Below are 18,803 nucleotides of genomic sequence, written 5' to 3' on the forward strand. Positions count from 1 at the left end.
GGAACAAAGTGACGTCACCCTGGAACAAAGTGAGGTCACCCTGTAACAAAGTGACGTCACCCTGGAACAAAGCGAGGTCACCCTGGAACAAAGTGACGTCACCCTGGAACAAAGTGAGGTCACCCTGGAACAAAGTGAGGTCACCCTGGAACAAAGTGACGTCACCCTGGAACAAAGTGAGGTCACCCTGGAGCAAAGCGACGTCACCCTGGAACAAAGTGAGGTCACCGTGGAACAAAGTGAGGTCACCCTGGAACAAAGTGACGTCACCCTGGAACAAAGTGACGTCACCCTGGAACAAAGCGAGGTCACCCGGGAACAAAGTGAGGTCACCCTGGAACAAAGTGACGTCACCCTGGAACAAAGTGACGTCACCCTGGAACAAAGTGACGTCACCCTGGAACAAAGTAAGGTCACCCTGGAACAAAGTGAGGTCACCCTGGAACAAAGTGAAGTCACCCTGGAACAAAGTGACGTCACCCTGGAACAAAGGGAGGTCACCCTGGAACAAAGTGAGGTCACTGGAACAAAGTGAGGTCACCCTGGAACAAAGTGATGTCACCCTGGAACAAAGCGAGGTCACCCTGGAACAAAGTGAGGTCACCCTGGAACAAAGTGAGGTCACTGGAACAAAGTGAGATCACCCTGGAACAAAGTGAGGTCACCCTGGAACAAAGTGAGGTCACCCTGGAACAAAGTGAGGTCACCCTGGAACAAAGTGAGGTCACCCTGGAACAAAGTGACGTCACCCTGGAACAAAGTGAGGTCACCCTGGAACAAAGTGACGTCACCCTGGAACAAAGTGAGGTCACCCTGGAACAAAGTGATGTCACCCTGGAACAAAGTGAGGTCACCCTGGAACAAAGCGAGGTCACCCTGGAACAAAGTGAGGTCACCCTGTAACAAAGTGACGTCACCCTGGAACAAAGCGAGGTCACCCTGTAACAAAGTGAGGTCACCCTGGAACAAAGTGACGTCACCCTGGAACAAAGTGAGGTCACCCTGTAACAAAGTGACGTCACCCTGGAACAAAGCGAGGTCACCCTGGAACAAAGTGAGGTCACCCTGGAACAAAGTGACGTCACCCTGGAACAAAGTGAGGTCACCCTGTAACAAAGTGACGTCACCCTGGAACAAAGCGAGGTCACCCTGGAACAAAGTGACGTCACCCTGGAACAAAGTGAGGTCACCCTGGAACAAAGTGAGGTCACCCTGGAACAAAGTGACGTCACCCTGGAACAAAGTGAGGTCACCCTGGAGCAAAGCGACGTCACCCTGGAACAAAGTGAGGTCACCGTGGAACAAAGTGAGGTCACCCTGGAACAAAGTGACGTCACCCTGGAACAAAGTGACGTCACCCTGGAACAAAGCGAGGTCACCCGGGAACAAAGTGAGGTCACCCTGGAACAAAGTGACGTCACCCTGGAACAAAGTGACGTCACCCTGGAACAAAGTGACGTCACCCTGGAACAAAGTAAGGTCACCCTGGAACAAAGTGAGGTCACCCTGGAACAAAGTGAAGTCACCCTGGAACAAAGTGACGTCACCCTGGAACAAAGTGACGTCACCCTGGAACAAAGTGAGGTCACCCTGGAACAAAGTGAGGTCACCCTGGAACAAAGTGAGGTCACCCTGGAACAAAGTGAGGTCACCCTGGAACAAAGTGAAGTCACCCTGGAACAAAGTGAAGTCACCCTGGAACAAAGTGAAGTCACTCTGGAACAAAGTGAGGTCACCCTGGAACAAAGTGAGGTCACCGTGGCGGCGTGCCAACCCTCATGGTCCAAATTCGTGAAAAATTCGAGAAATTGCTTTACATTCCAAGTTACTCACATTGGGGTTACACCACAAGGCAGCGGCAACATCGCACAGGCATCTTGGGCCTGTGCCTGTGAGCGTCACTGAAACACACGTACACACGATTGCTCAACGAAGTGGGCTCATCTTCGCGTGGATATTTATAGAAGCAGCAGCCAAACACTCTAAACGGGTGATGTTGATTTTAAATGCGGAGAGGAAAAACCGGAGGACCCGGAGAAAAATCCACGCGAACACGGGGAGAGAGAGAGAGATAGAGACGCAGACTCCAAATACTGTATACAGCAGCAGGCATCGTCAGGGTTTGGATCGAACCCATAACCTCCTGTATACCTGGCGAGGTAGTTAACATCTCCTAGCCACCTATGCTGCCCACTGCACCAACTTGCCGCGTTTTATCCGCCCCGGCGCTCCGCTAGTTATTGTGAGCGTCACTCCTCCGCCCTCAATGTATGTACGTTCAACTTCTTCCACATCGTACGTAGCCAACCGTGTTAATCGGGGTGTGCGTGGGTGAGTGACTGTGTGTGACTGTGAGTCTGTGTGTGTGTATGTCAAGGACAACAAACTAAACAACAAGCAGCAGTAGCTGAATATCACAACCATGCAAACTCCAAATACACAGCAGGCGTCAGGGTCGGGATCGAACCAAAGACCTCCTGTAAACCAGGCGAGGGACTTAACATCTCACCACCATGCAAACTCCAAATTTACAGCAGGCGTCAGGGTCGGGATCGTAGCCACGACCTCCTGTCGACCAGGCGAGGTAGTTAACATCTCATAGCCACCATGCAAACTCCAAATGTACAGCAGGCGTCAGGGTCGGCATGGAACCCACGCCCTCCTGCATATCAGGCGAGGGAGTTCACATCTCACCACCATGCAAACTCCAAATATACAGCAGGCGTCAGGGTCTGGATCGTACCCATGACCTCCTGTAAACCAGGCGAGGTAGTTAACATCTCACCACCACGCCAACTACAAATATACAGCAGGCGTCAGGGTCGGGATCGTACCCATGACCTCCTGTATACCAGGCGAGGTAGTTAACATCTCTCCACCACGCAAATTCCAAATACACAGCAGGTGTCAGGGTCGGGATCGTACCCACGACCTCCTGTGTATCAGGCGAGGTAGTTAACATCTCATAGCCACCATGCAAACTCCAAATATACAGCAGTAGGCGTCAGGGTCGGGATCGTACCCATGACCTCCTGTGTATCAGGCGAGGTAGTTAACATCTCATAGCCACCATGCAAACTCCAAATATACAGCAGGCGTCAGGGTCGGGATCGTACCCATGACATCCTGTAGACCAGGCGAGGTAGTTAACATCTCACCACCATGCAAACTACAAATATACAGCAGGCGTCAGGGTCAGGATGGAACCCACGACCTCCTGTACACCAGGCGAAGGTGGTGAACATCTCCTAGCCACCGTGACTATGTACCCGTTTGCAAGGCGGCTGAACTGAGATACACATGGCCACCACCACCACCACGTTCATCCCCATGCTCACACACGACCCAGCAGCAAAGTTCACTCAGCGCAGAGACATTGGAGTGGACGCTCTAACGCAGGCCTCCCCAAGCCCCGTGCCGTGGCCTGCTAGGAACCGGGCTGCATAGCGGCACGAGGTGAGAGAGGTGATTAATTCTAGATTTGAAGCTTTTGTGACTGCAAGGATTCATATTCTTGGGTTTTTTCGGTAAAGTCACGTAGGTAAAAAATTAAAACAAAAATTAATAAAAGTAAAATAAAATAAAAATCACGACGTTTCGGAGGCAACACAAGCTTCCGTCTTCAGGTGGAACCGTCACAGCACGATACTTGATACAGCAAGCGTGCTGTGACGGTTCCGCCTGAAGACGGAAGCTTGTGTTGCCTCCGAAACGTCGTGATTTTTATTTTATTTTTATTTTACTTTTATTAATTCGAATTTAAATTTTTTACCTACGTGACTTTACCGAAAAGACCCAAGAAAATGAATCCTTGCAGTCACGAAAGCTTCAAATCTAGAATTAATACCCTCTACGGGGAGGAAGTCCACCTATCTGTTAGAGTTTTTACCAGACAACGAGACAAGAAGTCACAGCTTCTCGAGACGCTGGCCTTTCTCAAGAGATGCCGAGATAACAAGCTATCGTACTGTGACGGTTCCACCTGAAGACGGAAGCTTGTGTTGCCTCCGAAACGTCGTGATTTTTATTTTATTTTTTATTTTATTAATTTAATTTTTTACCTACGTGACTTTACCGAAAAAAACCCAAGAATATGAGAGAGGTGAGTCGGCGCGTGGAACCCGCCCCCATTGTTTCAGCACGTTCCTTCGGAGTGGGCAGGTGGGAACTCGGTTGGACAGCGCATTCGTGCGATCCGTGTTGGATACCGTAGTCGTGTTGGAGTTTGTAGTATGCACGACATACAGACAGATAATCCCTGGTGGGCAGTGTGGAACCTGTTGCTCTTACCTGTATTTTTAAATCCTTTATATTAAGTTCACTTGCTTGTTTGCTTGCGCGCTTACGACCGTGCAAATCTTTCGGTCGTTTTTTAACCCACTTCCCGTGATCCAATCGAGCTGACATTTTGCACACAGACTCGTTGTGCGTGACAATTTATTTTCGTTAAATTTTTTTCTACAAAATTTTCTACATTTTAGGAATGTTTTTAAATATTTAATTACCAATTGCTTAATGGTGGCAGGCAATCATCTGACCCATAGGTGGCAGCCATCTCAAGCCAGAGGACGAGAGGACTCTAGCCGCCACGCATATAAAGGATTTATAGTGAAAAGCTTTGCTTTTACGGGTTAATTTTTTTACCACTTCCATCCGCGCCTCTTTCCCGCACTGCGCAGTCGTCTCAGTGTCACCGTTTTGGTGAGCACACAAGCTCTAACCCCCTAGTAGCCACAATTAGTAAAACACCAACGTCGCTGGAGAGCTTCTTTGAAAAGGAGGAAAGACCCAATGATGACCCCCCCACACCCCGGTCAGTGAAAAAATTGCTGCTGTTACAGACGACGAAAAATAATAAAACACGCTCGCCCTTTCTGCCCCCAAACTCCCGCCTCTTCGAGAATGCCCCGTGGCTCTTCTGTCATCTAAAAATAAATAAAAAACATCTCCATCCGACGCCGAGCTGTGTGTGGCTTCTTTGTGAGGCCCTCGACTTGTAATTGCGAGCGGCTCACGTGTCGCTCTCCGTTTACGTGTTTTAGTTGTTGTTGTGTGTCAGGGTGTGTGGGGTGAGTGTGTGGGGGGGGGGGGGGGGGTGTGTGGGTGTGTGGGGTGTGTGTGTGTCAGGGTGTGTGTGTGTGGGGGGTGTGTGTGGGGGGTGTGTGTGGGATGTGTGTGTTTGATGAGTGTGTGTGTGTCAGGGTGTGTGTGGTGTGTGGGGGCCTGTGTGTGTGGGATGTGTGTGTGGGGGGGGGGGGGTGTGTGGGATGTGTGTGGGGGGGGGGGTGTGTGTGGGATGTGTGTGTTTGATGAGTGTGTGTGTGTCAGGGTGTGTGTGGTGTGTGTGGGGGGGCGTGTGTGTGGGATGTGTGTGTTTTATGAGTGTGTGTCAGGGTGTGTGTGTGTGTGGTGTGTGTGTGGGGGCGTGTGGGGTGTGTGTGTGGGGTGTGTGTGTGTGCGCGATAGTGTAGTGGTTAGCGCGCCGCGCTATGAACCCAGCCACCCGGGTTCGATTCCCACTCACGGCCAACACCAGTGACGATTATCTGAACCGGTCCTGGGTCTCCCCTATGTAGACTCAGCCTCAAATGAGTACCTGGTGCGGTGTGTAGTAAACATCGCCATTGGGGAGATACATGCGGTCGGGCGTGGTGTTGGCCACCCACCACCTCGTGTGCCGTTCCGGCCTTCATAGATGCTCGCTAACAGCACTTTCCCCTACAGTCAGTTAAGGCTACACGGGGGATCTTTGTCTTTACCTTTGACAGCCCACCCTGCCCTATTTCTGCTCGACGTCTCCGAAACCGAACATCGCACCACGATAACAACACGGCACACACACACACAGTCACATGACACACACGGCACACAAAGACAAAGATCCCCCGTATAGCCTGAACAGACTGTAGGGGCAAGTGCTGTTAGCGAGCACCTATGAAGGCCAGAACGGTACACGAGGGGGTGGGTGGCCAGCACCACGCCCGACCGCCTTTGTCTCCCTAGTGGCGATGTTAACACACCACACCAGGTACTCATTTAAGGCTGAGTCGACCTAGGGGAGGCCCAGGACCGGTTCAGATAATCGTCACTGGTGTTAGCCGTGAGCGGGAATCGAACCCGGGTCGCCAGGTTCATAGCGCAGCGCGCTAACCGCTACACTACCGCTCCCCACGGCACACACACACACAGTCACACACACACGGCACACACACACACAGTCACACACACACAGTCACATGACACACGGCACACACACACACAGTCACATGACACACACGGCACACACACACACAGTCACATGACACACACGGCACACACACACACAGTCACACACATACGGCACACACACACACGGCACACACACGGCACACACACACACACGGCACGCACACACAGTCACACACACACAGGCACGCACACAGACACACACACGGCACACACACACACGGCACACACAGACACACACACGGCACACACACGGCACACACACACACACATACGGCACACACACACGGCACACACACACGGCACACACACACGGCACACACACACGGCACACACACAGACACACGGCACACACACACACGGCACACACACACACGGCACACACACACACGGCACACACACACGGCACACACACACGGCACACACACGGCACGCACACACGGCACACACACACACAGACACACACACGGCACACACAGACACACACACACACACAGACACACACACACACACGGCACACACACACGAGTCGGCGGTGTGACCAGCACCGCGCCCGGCCGCCTTTGTCTCCCCAGTGGCGATGTTCTTCGTTTGTCTCGCACACGCGCACCAGCTAGTCTCATTTGAGGCTGAGCCGACCTAAGGGGAGGCCCAGGACCGATTCAGATAAGCGCGATCACCGGCGTTGGCCGTGAGCGGGAATCGAACCCGGGTCGCCAGGTTCACAGCGCAGCGTAGCGCTAACCGCTGCACCACCGCTCCCCATGCACCCGCGTGGACTCACACAAAGATTGCCCCGTGTAGCCCCGAACAGACGTGATTTCTTTGATTTGATTTCTAACTACGTGGAATTTACCGAAAGAACCAAAGAGTATGGGGAGTCACGATAAGCTTCAAATCAAGACTCCAACAGGCTGTTGGGACAAGTGCTGTTAGCGGGCACCTAGGAAGGCACGAGGGGGTGGGGCAGAGGTTGCAACCGGGTACCCGATACCCGTACCCTACCCGGCTACCCGTACCCGGCCGGGTACGGGTAGCCGTTTGCGAGCTGGTGCGGCCGGGTACGGGTAGGCCGTGAGTCACTGGTGAGTCACCGTTTGTCACTCATTTCGGGTAGGGTACGGGTAGGGAACAGGTACCCGTACCCGGCCGGGCGACCCTGGTGCGGCCGGGTACGGGTAAGGAATCAAAACCCGTTTGCGACCTCTGGGGTGGGGTGGCCGGGATCACGCCCGGCCGCCTTTGTCTCCCTCGTGGAGATGTTTACACACACACAGCACCAGCCACTCATTGGAGGCTGACACACACACACAAACACACACAAACACGCAACAGGGGACCCACAGTGATGCTCGCGTTTCACTTTCACGGCAAATTAAAAATAAGGAATAAAGCACGTGGGTCTAAACTGGGAGCAGATGCGGGGCTTGCTTAATCATGGGGGGGGGGGGGGGGGGGGTCACGCAGGCGACGGGGAAGTTCTGGCCGGCCGCACACTACCCCCTCTGAGAACCCCCGTGGGCCTCCCACACGAGTGGCACGCAGCACGGCGCCAGCTGCGGTCACAGCCGCAACAACCAGACCCCTCGCTCGGGCGCCGGGGATTAAATAAGCAAACCACACCACCCCAGCCCGCACCATAACACACCAGCCCACAACACACCAGCCCACAACACACCAGCCCACAACACACACAACACACCAGCCCACAACACACCAGCACACCAGCCCACACCACAACACAACACGCCAGCCCACAACACACCAGCACACCATCCCCACACCACAGCCGGCACCACAACACACCACCCCCATACACCAACCCATACCACACCGCACCAGCCCACACCACCCACCACAACACCCCAGCCCATACCAGCCCACACCACAACACACCAGCCAACACCACAACACACCACCCCTACACCATAACACACCACCCCATACCAGCCCAGGCCTGCCCGTATCCCGAAACACAACAGCCCATACCACAACACACCAAGCCCGCACCACACCACACCAGCCCCAACCACCCCACACCAGCCCACACCCCAGGCACAGATATGGCGCTCGCTCTCTCTCACACAGACACAGACACACAGGTATCAACAACTCGTCCATGGGAGTTGGCCAAACGTGCTCATGTAGGGCCACAGAGCTTGGGCAATTGTTGGCGTTCGTGCTGGATCCAAGGTGTGGAAAAAGGCGGAGGGGGAGGGGAGGTAACTGTGCCGATACCTCGAGTATTTTACCACTTGACGCCGTACATGGACTACATTGTTGCGTGTTGGTGTAGGGCCCGAGTTACTAGACGATAAACATTTATTTTACATTTTAGACCAGGTAAGACCTCACTGAGCTGTGAATAGCTCTTTACCGGAAGCTACCTGGCCATCGCAAAGGATGGCCCCAAAAAAGGGGCTTCATCATCATCACCACCACGTGGAAACGTATTGCAGCCAAATTCTCCCAAACGCACGGCGACTCTAAATGTCGAGCGGAAACCGGAGGGCCCGGAGAGAAATCCACGCAGCCACGGGGAGAAAGCGTGAACACGCAAACTCCAAATATAGAGCAGGCGTCCAACCCACGACCTCCTGTACGCCAGGCGAGGTAGTTAACATCTCCTAGCCACCGTGATGATGATGATGATGAGACACACAAACTCCAAATACACAGCAGGCGTCAGAGCCAGGATGGAACCCACGACCTCCTGTACACCAGGCGAGGGAGTTACACAAAGCCCCCCCCACCGCTGGTTTGAAATTCCACCTCTCGCCTACGAAGAACTAAAACCCCGGCGACCGCTACAATCGTTTTCAACAAGTCATTTATTTAAACGCCTCTTGCAAAACATGGCAGCCCACCGCCACCGCCGCCGCCGCTTTCCTCTACAAATATATAAAAAAAACACCGCCACACAAACATACAGTGATTGCGCGTTCAGGTCACCGCGTGCGGCCACGCGGCTAGAGTTACGGAACGGCCGCCACACGGCCGTTATCCGTTCAACTGCCGGCGGCGGCGACGTGGGTACGGCGCCCCGTGCCAGGCGAGGTGCACCTCGAGGCCGCGTGAAAGCGAGGAAGTCTCGCCGCAGCTGGGAGATCACGGGGAGAGACCATGGTGCCATGGTGTTGACCGACTGCGACGACCGGCACACAACCTGTGCTCCCCCACCCACTGTGCCGACCTTGCAGCTTTTTAGCCGCCCGGCGCCCCGCTCGTTGTTGTGAGCGTCGCTCCTCCGCCCTCCGTTGTTGTTGGAGAGCGACTGCCTCCAACTGCGCAGTAGCGTCCTTCACAAGCCTCCTCCACTGAGGCCAACCATGACACCGCTGGTACCGGTCATTGGCAAGTCGCCATCGAGTTACGCTCTCACACACACTCTCACACACACACACTCTCACACACACACACTCTCACACACACACACTCTCACACACACACACTCTCACACACACACACTCTCACACACACTCTCGCACACACACTCTCACACTCTCACACACACACTCTCACACACACACTCTCACACACACACTCTCACACACACACACTCTCACACACACTCTCGCACACTCTCACACACACACTCTCACACACACACTCTCACACACACACTCTCACACACACACTCTCACACACACACTCTCACACACACACTCTCACACTCTCACACACACACTCTCACACACACACTCTCACACACACACTCTCACACACACACTCTCACACACACTCTCACACACACGACTCGCAGCAGTTGTTTTTGCTCTGATTTCTATTCGTTTCTCCTTGAGAAAGGTATGAACATGAATGGAGAAAGTAAGAGCTCTAGAGAGAGCTGCTCTCTGTTCGTCCACGAGTTCGAGTCTCCACGTGTCCGTGTCTCCACGTCTCTGTGCCTCCGCGTGTCCGTCTCCACGTGTCTCCGTCTCCACGTGTCTCCGTATTCGAGTCATCGTGTCTCCGCGCGTCCCCGTCTCCGTGTCTGTGCATCTCCTCGACTCCACATATCCCCGACTCCACAAATCCGTGTCTCCGCGTGTCTCCGCGTGTCTCAGCGACGTCGGTCTTCAGCACTTGGAGTAGCGCCTGCTGATGGAGTCGCGGTAAAACTCAAAAACTTTGGTGGACGCCTCCCGGCTGAGCGCCACGCAGCGCTGGTACTGGGGTGCAGGGGAGGGGGGGGCAGAAATCATCAATCATCAGATCACAGTCTCTATACGGGCAGCAAGTTGCCGTTTAATAACTAAACTATTTTTACTGGTAGGAACCTCCTGGTTACACCAGCCCACAGGGGATTATTGTGGCCGTCCGTCGTGCATACAAATATGGGAGGGGTGGGGCTGGGTGGAGAGGGGAGCCGTTGACCCTGGCCATTAACCGAGCAACCCAACGTTCCTACCAGCTCCCTCCGCAGGAATGTGTTTTATATGACCAGTTAAGGCCCGACTCAGCTCCATGGCTCTTTGTCAGAAGCGACCTGGGCCACCACAAGTGACCGCCGAAGGAAGGGGCTTTATCATCATCACGTGGAGATTTATATCGGCCGAATACTCCAAATGTGTGACGTCGATTCTGAGCGTGGAGAGGGAACAACAGCAAGACGCGGAGAAAGCCCAGCACCCTGCCGCTGTATACGATGGGGGGGGGGGGGGGGGGGGGGGGGGGGGGTGCGACACTCGCCGGTGGTGGTAATTCCACGTTCATATGGCGAGGGTGAGTGGGGCTACCTCGGTGGCGTCGAGTCGCCCCTTGGTGGACGACGCCAGGATGTTCTTGCCGCTGCTGTCCAGGGCGATCGTGACGAGCGCTCGGCCCTCCTGCGGAGAGAGAGCGGGCGGCCACGCGGAGTGAGTCCACAGCCTCTCTCACACGCAGCCACGGCCTCGCCCACCCACGGCCTCACCCACCCACGGCCTCACTCACCCACGGCCTCACCCACCCACGGCCTCACTCACCCACGGCCTCACCCACCCACGGCCTCACCCACCCACCCGGGGCCGCACTCACCCACGGCCTCACCCACCCACGGCCTCACCCACCCACGGCCTCACCCACCCACGGCCTCACCCACCCACCCGGGGCCTCACTCACCCACGGCCTCACCCACCCACGGCCTCACTCACCCACGGCCTCACCCACCCACGGCCTCACTCACCCACCCACGGCCTCACTCACCCACGGCCTCACCCACCCACGGCCTCACTCACCCACGGCCTCACCCACCCACGGCCTCACCCACCCACGGCCTCACTCACCCACGGCCTCACTCACCCACGGCCTCACTCACCCACGGCCTCACTCACCCACGGCCTCACCCACCCGGGGCCTCACCCACCCGGGGCCTCACCCACCCACGGCCTCACCCACCCACGTCCTCGCCCACTCACCCACCCACTCACCCACCCACTCACGGCCTCACTCACCCACGGCCTCACCCACCCACGGCCTCACTCACCCACGGCCTCACCCACCCACGGCCTCGCCCACTCACCCACCCACTCACCCACCCACTCACTCACCCACCCACTCACCCACCCACTCACCCACCCACTCACGGCCTCACTCACCCACGGCCTCGCCCACCCACGACCTCACTCACCCACGGCCTGGCCGGGGTTCGCGACCCCTGGGTGACCTCCTCACCTTCTCTGCGCTGGTGTCGGGGTCGAGTCCGATGGTGCCGTCGCGCGCGATGGCGCAGGCCACGCCGCAGAAGAGGCAGCGCAGCGCCAGCCCCGCGTCCGCCAGCGCCATGCAGGCGGCGCTCACACAGCACGCCAGCAGCTGGTGCTGCGTCAAGGAAGGCGGTGGGGGGGCACGGTGGGGGGGGGGGCACGGTGGGGGGGGGGGGGCACGGTGGGGGGGGGGGGCACGGTGGGGGGGGAACGGTGGGGGGCTCGGGACGGGATGATGTGGGGAGGGGGGATGGCGTCAGGGGTCATGGTGACAGTTAGGGGGGTCAGGATGACAGCGACGAGCATGAAGATGATGATGAGGAGGTGGTACAGGAGGTGGAACAGGAGGAGGTAAAGGAGGAGCTGTGTGTCTGCTAGCGGCAGTGTCTCAGGGCGCTTTGCCACTCGCGACGGGCATCTCGCGCCCCCCGGCGCGTCACCATCAGCTCCCCCCCCCCGGCGCGTCACCATCAGCTCCCCCCCCCCGGCGCGTCACCATCAGCTCCCCCCCCCCGGCGCGTCACCATCAGCTCCCCCCCCCCCGGCGCGTCACCATCAGCTCCCCCCCCCCGGCGCGTCACCATCAGCTCCCCCCCCCCGGCGCGTCACCATCAGCTCCCCCCCCCCGGCGCGTCACCATCAGCTCCCCCCCCCCGGCGCGTCACCCTCAGCTCCCCCCCCCCGGCGCGTCACCATCAGCTCCCCCCCCCTAGCGGCGGCTGTCGCCGTGCGGCTCCAAGCGACTCGGCTCCAACGCGGCTACGAGAGACCGCCGGTCGGGGGCGACGATCGCGCCACGGGGACCCGCCCCCAACCCGCTAAAACCCGACACGACGACCCTTCCCAAGGCACCTCTCCGATCGGCGCGGTCGGCTCACGCGGCGCGACAAGATGTTGTCCGTGCACACGGACTGAGCCCGCTACGAAGCGAGCGCGAGGTGGTGTGCGAGGATACGGCGCCGGCGTCGTGCACCACCTGCAGGACCAGCGTGATGGAGGTGCGGGGGTGCAGCGACGAGAGCAGCGTCGCCTCCAGCACGCCGCGCACAAACTGCTCCTGGCTCTTCTCCCGCACGCCTGCACGCAACGCACACACGGACACACACACACACACGGACACACACGCGCACGCACGGACACACACACGGACACATACACGTAAGTACGGACACACATACGGACACACACACGCACGTACGGACACACACACACAGACACAAGCACGTACGCACGGACACACATACACGTACGCACGGACACACGCACGGACACACACGTACGCACAGACACACGCACGGACACACAGACACATGCACGTACGCACGGACACACACACGTACGCACAGACACACGCACGTACGCACGGACACACACACGTACGCACGGACACACACGTATGCAAGGACACACACGTACGCACGGACACACATACGCACGCAGGGACACACACACGTACGCAGGGACACACACACGTACGCATGGACACACACACACATACACACGCACACACACAAGCATACACAAAGACCCCCCGTATAGCCTTAACAGACTGTAGGGGCAAGTGCTGTTAGCGAGCACCTATGAAGGCCGGAACGGTACACGATGGGGTGGGTGGCCAGCACCACGCCCGACCGCCTTTGTCTCCCCAGTGGCGATGTTTACACACCGCACCAGGTACTCATTTAAGGCTGAGTTGACCTAGGGGAGGCCCAGGACCGGTTCAGATAATCGTCACGGTTAGGGTTGCGGTTAGAGCAAGGCTCTGGCTGGGTTTGGGAACGAGTTCTGGCTCGGGTCAGAGTAAGGGTCCAGGTGGGGGTTGGGCTCTCAGGTTCAGGGCTCACAGACAGAGTGGAGCGATGTTCGATACGGGAGCAAGCTGGACCAGGGGAGGGTCAGGGGACGACTCTGGGTCAGTGAGCGTCGCTCTCAGCGACGGTCGAGGTCGGGCTGAGCGAGGGCCCTCTGCTTTGGGCTCAGAATCAATGTTGTTTATCCTGCAGGAGGAATCCGATGAGCTACAAAGCTCTTTTTTCACGGACGTCCAGTCGGGGGCACGGGGTCAGATCGTTTCAACGAACAAACTATACAAGTGGATTGTATAGGAAAGGTAAGCAAATCAGGTAAAATTATATACAAATAATACGTAACTATAAATGTTATATTTAGATTTAAAGCTTTCGTGACTGCAGGGATTCATATTCTTGGTTCTTCCGGTAAAGTCACGTAGAAGGGAAACAATAAAATAATAAAAATATAAAACAATACAATTCTCACGACGTTTCGACTGCAACACAAGCAATCGTCATCAGGTGTGAAAAACACAGCAAGAAAAACAATTCTTGCTGTGTTTTTCACACCTGATGATGACGGACGGACACAATAATCCCCTGTGGGCTGGTGTAACCAGGAGGTTCCTACCAGTATAACAAATGCTATAGTCCCCGCACTAGCTTAGTCACAAGGGCGGGGGGGGGGGGGTTTGCATGAGGGTGTCTGGGGGCGAGTCTGCGGCGGGGCAATCACCGGGGAGGCCGGTCTTGGGCTTGAGGATCACCTCCAGCGTGGCGCGGTCCGACTGCTCCCGGCTCACGCGAACCTCGGCCGGGCCGTAGACCGCAGCCAGCACCGCCGTGTCGCCTGTGGCACGGCGGCAGACGGATGAGGGGCGCGGAGACTCGCACAACGAGAGACGCGGAGACACGCACAGAGACGCGGAGACTCGCACAACGAGAGACGCGGAGACACGCACAGAGACGCGGAGACTCGCACAACGAGAAATGCGGAGACATGCACAGAGACGCGGAGACTCGCACAACGAGAGACGCGGAGACACGCACAGAGACGCGGAGACTCGCACAACGAGAAATGCGGAGACATGCACAGAGACGCGGAGACTCACACAACGAGAGACGCGGAGACATGCACAGAGACGCGGAGACTCACACAACGAGAGACGCGGAGACACGCACAGAGACGCGGAGACTCGCACAACGAGAAATGCGGAGACATGCACAGAGACGCGGAGACTCACACAACGAGAGACGCGGAGACATGCACAGAGACGCGGAGACTCACACAACGAGAGACGCGGAGACATGCACAGAGACGCGGAGACACGCACAACGAGAGACGCGGAGACATGCACAGAGACGCGGAGACACGCACAACGAGAGACGCGGAGACACGCACAGAGACGCGGAGACTCACACAACGAGAGATGCGGAGACACGCACAGAGACGCGGAGACTCACACAACGAGAAATGCGGAGACATGCACAGAGACGCGGAGACTCGCACAACGAGAGACGCGGAGACACGCACAGAGACGCGGAGACTCGCACGAGAGATGCGGAGACACGCACAGAGACGCGGAGACTCACACAACGAGAGACGCGGAGAGATGCACAGAGACTCGCACGAGAGACGCGGAGACTCGCACAACGAGAGACGCGGAGACTCGCACAACGAGAGACGCGGAGAGATGCACAGAGACTCGCACGAGAGACGCGGAGACACGTACAACGAGAGACGCGGAGACACGTACAACGAGAGACGCGGAGACACGCACAACGAGAGCCGCGGAGACTCGCACAACGAGAGCCGCGGAGACTCGCACAACGAGAGACGCGGAGACTCGCACAGAAACGCGGAGACTCCAGTGACGTGAATTCTAGATTTGAAGCTTTCGTGATTGCAAGGACTCATACTCTTAGGTTTTTTCGGTAAAGTCACGTAGGTAAAAAAATAAAATTAATAAAAATAAAATAATAAATCACGACGTTTAGGAGGCAACACAAGTCTCCGTCATCAGGTGGGACCGTCACAGCTAAATTTACTCACTTGATACAGTAAACGTCGTGATTTATAATTTTATTTCTATTATTACTTTAATTAATTTAAATTTAATTTGAATTTTTTTACCTATGTGACTTCACCGAAAAAACCTAAAGAGTATGAATCCATGTTCTTGGTTCTTTCGGTAAAGTCACGTAGAAGGGAAATAATAAAATAATAAAAATAAAACATAATAAAATACAATTCTCACGACGTTTCGGCCACAACGCAAGCAGCCGTCCTCAGGTGAAGAACAGGTCTGTCGGGAAGACAGAGTCTGAATGAAACACCCCAGGCTTGGAGCGTCTATTTAAGCTGGGTTGGAGGGGGAAGAGCGCCTTGACAAAAGAATTTGCATATCAAGATAAATTTTGCATATTTATGGGAAATGCAGATAAGGGATTAGTACTACTTGTGAAATGCGTAGGAGGTGGGCGGGGGGTTTCAAAGTCATATTACGCCCGTGCATTACGCAGGATTAGCAGCATCAAAGGGAGGGGATAGGGGTAGCATTAATAAAGGGAAGGAATGTTAATAGTATGTAGCTGCAGTAACTATGAATCCAGTGACGTGCTGAGGTCAATGACTGGAGAGACACTGGCTCGTCGTGTCAGAGCCAAATTCACACACTGAGGGGGGCGTGGCCTCACTGAGGGGGCGTGTTAGACACGTCACCCTCAGTGAGGCAGATGTGATAGCTTCCTCCCCTGGTGCTTTTTCATTGCAGTTTCATGACGAGACCAGCGAGCCTAAATCTCTTTATACACATACGTGAAATAAGTTAGCTGGAGTATGGAAGGCGAGGACATGAAATGAAGGGGTCTACAATCATTACATTGGTGACATACTGAGATAGTCACAGGCACGCGCTTATTGCCCGCGCTCCATCCAGTTACTGAGGGGTTGCGCAATCAGAGGGGAGGCTGAGCTAGTCGCTGCCTCACCTCTCGTCTCTCCCTGTATTTGCAAACTTGGCGATTTTGACTATAAAAATGATTGGAATCGTACAGAAATTACATTTATAACACAGATCGGTGGAAAAATCTTAATATTTATTTTATTGGATTATTCTTTTTTAACTTTTCGTAACAGCTATTTTCATTGGAGTATGACAGATGAGGCTCTGCCTCCCCTGCCTCCCTTCACCGCACCTCCCTGGGTAGACTCAAGCGGAGACCCGTAGACTCACGCGCGTAGAGAAACATCGATATCCTATATCCTACGGATCTCAACGCGAGTCAGCTGATCTGCGAGTCTACGGGTCTCTGCGAGTCTACGGGTCTCTGCAAGCCGCTGTGTTTCTGGGTGACTTCCTGGGCCCCTATGCGAGCCTATGGGCTCTGCGTGCGACGTTTATACCGCCACGAGAACGTTTGGTGTGTAGAGTGCCACTCAACCGTGAGAGGCCGAGCGTGGGGGGTGGATGGGAAGGTGGGGGGTGGATGGGAAGGAGGGGGGTGGATGGGAAGGTGGGGGTGTGGAAGGGGGGTGGATGGGAAGGTGGGGGGTGGATGGGAAGGTGGGGGGTGTGGATGGGGAAGGGTGGGGGGTGGATGGGGGGGTGGATGGGAAGGTGGGGGGTGGATGGGAAGGTGGGGGGTGGATGGGAAGGTGGGGGGTGGATGGGAAGGTGGGGGGTGGATGGGAAGGAGGGGGGTGGAGGGAAGGTGGGGGGTGGATGGGAAGGAGGGGGTGGATGGGAAGGAGGGGGGTGGATGGGAAGGGGGGGGGGGATGGGAAGGTGGGGGGTGGATGGGAAGGTGGGGGGTGGATGGGAAGGGGGGTGGATGGGAAGGTGGGGGGTGGATGGGAAGAGGGGGGGTGGATGGGAAGGTGGGGGGTGGATGGGAAGGTGGGGGTGGATGGGAAGGTGGGGGGTGGATGGGAAGGTGGGGGGATGGAAGGGGGGGGGTGGATGGGAAGGTGGGGGGTGGATGGGAAGGTGGGGGGGTGGATGGGAAGGTGGGGGGTGGATGGGAAGGTGGGGGGTGGATGGGAAGGTGGGGGGTGGATGGGAAGGTGGGGGGTGGATGGGAAGGTGGGGGTGGATGGGAAGGGGGGGGTGGATGGGAAGGAGGGGGGTGGATGGGAAGGAGGGGGGGGTGGATGGGAAGGAGGGGGGGTGGATGGGAAGGTGGGGGGTGGATGGGAAGGTGGGGGGTGGATGGGAAGGAGGGGGGTGGATGGGAAGGTGGGGGGTGGATGGGAAGGGGGGGTGGATGGGAAGGTGGGGGGTGGATGGGAAGGTGGGGGGTGGATGGGAAGGGGGGGTGGATGGGAAGGTGGGGGGTGGATGGGAAGGTGGGGGGGGGGGGGGTGGAGGGAAGGTGGGGGGTGGATGGGAAGGTGGGGGTGGATGGGAAGGAGGGGGGTGGATGGGAAGGTGGGTGGATGGGAAGGTGGGGGGTGGATGGGAAGGTGGGGGGTGGATGGGAAGGTGGGGGTGGATGGGAAGGTGGGGGGTGGATGGGAAGGAGGGGGGTGGATGGGAAGGTGGGGGGTGGATGGGAAGGTGGGGGGTGGATGGGAAGGTGGGGGGTGGATGGGAAGGTGGGGGGTGGATGGGAAGGAGGGGGGTGGATGGGAAGGGGGGGGGTGGAGGGGAAGGGGGGGGTGGATGGGAAGGTGGGGGGTGGATGGGAAGGTGGGGGGTGGATGGGAAGGAGGGGGGTGGATGGGAAGGTGGGGGGTGGATGGGAAGGTGGGGGGTGGATGGGAAGGAGGGGGGTGGATGGGAAGGAGGGGGGTGGATGGGAAGGTGGGGGGTGGATGGGAAGGTGGGGGGGTGGATGGGAAGGTGGGGGGGTGGATGGGAAGGTGGGGGGTGGATGGGAAGGTGGGGGTGGATGGGAAGGAGGGGGGTGGATGGGAAGGTGGGGGGTGGATGGGAAGGTGGGGGGTGGATGGGAAGGTGGGGGGGTGGATGGGAAGGTGGGGGGGTGGATGGGAAGGTGGGGGGTGGATGGGAAGGAGGGGGGTGGATGGGAAGGTGGGGTGGATGGGAAGGGGGGGGTGGATGGGAAGGTGGGGGGTGGATGGGAAGGAGGGGGGTGG

General features: G+C 56.9%; 1 protein-coding gene across 1 annotated transcript in view; it reads right to left on the reverse strand.

The window, feature by feature from the left end:
- Window positions 1-9,020: 9,020 nt before the first annotated feature.
- Window positions 9,021-18,803, reverse strand: part of EXOSC5 (exosome component 5) — a 12,854-nt gene continuing 3,071 nt past the window's right edge. Inside the window, exons 2-6 of the mRNA XM_061573574.1 lie at window positions 14,439-14,589; window positions 12,868-12,989; window positions 11,881-12,021; window positions 10,965-11,054; window positions 9,021-10,397 (exon numbers count right to left, since the gene is read on the reverse strand). Of these exons, the coding sequence (XP_061429558.1) occupies window positions 10,305-10,397; window positions 10,965-11,054; window positions 11,881-12,021; window positions 12,868-12,989; window positions 14,439-14,589 (597 nt within the window). The 3' untranslated portion in view covers window positions 9,021-10,304. The remainder of the gene's footprint in view (window positions 10,398-10,964; window positions 11,055-11,880; window positions 12,022-12,867; window positions 12,990-14,438; window positions 14,590-18,803) is intronic.

This window comes from Lethenteron reissneri, chromosome 53, assembly GCF_015708825.2.
Source record: "Lethenteron reissneri isolate LAM-NWPU_2019-01 chromosome 53, ASM1570882v1, whole genome shotgun sequence".
NCBI classification, from domain to species: domain Eukaryota; kingdom Metazoa; phylum Chordata; class Hyperoartia; order Petromyzontiformes; family Petromyzontidae; genus Lethenteron; species Lethenteron reissneri.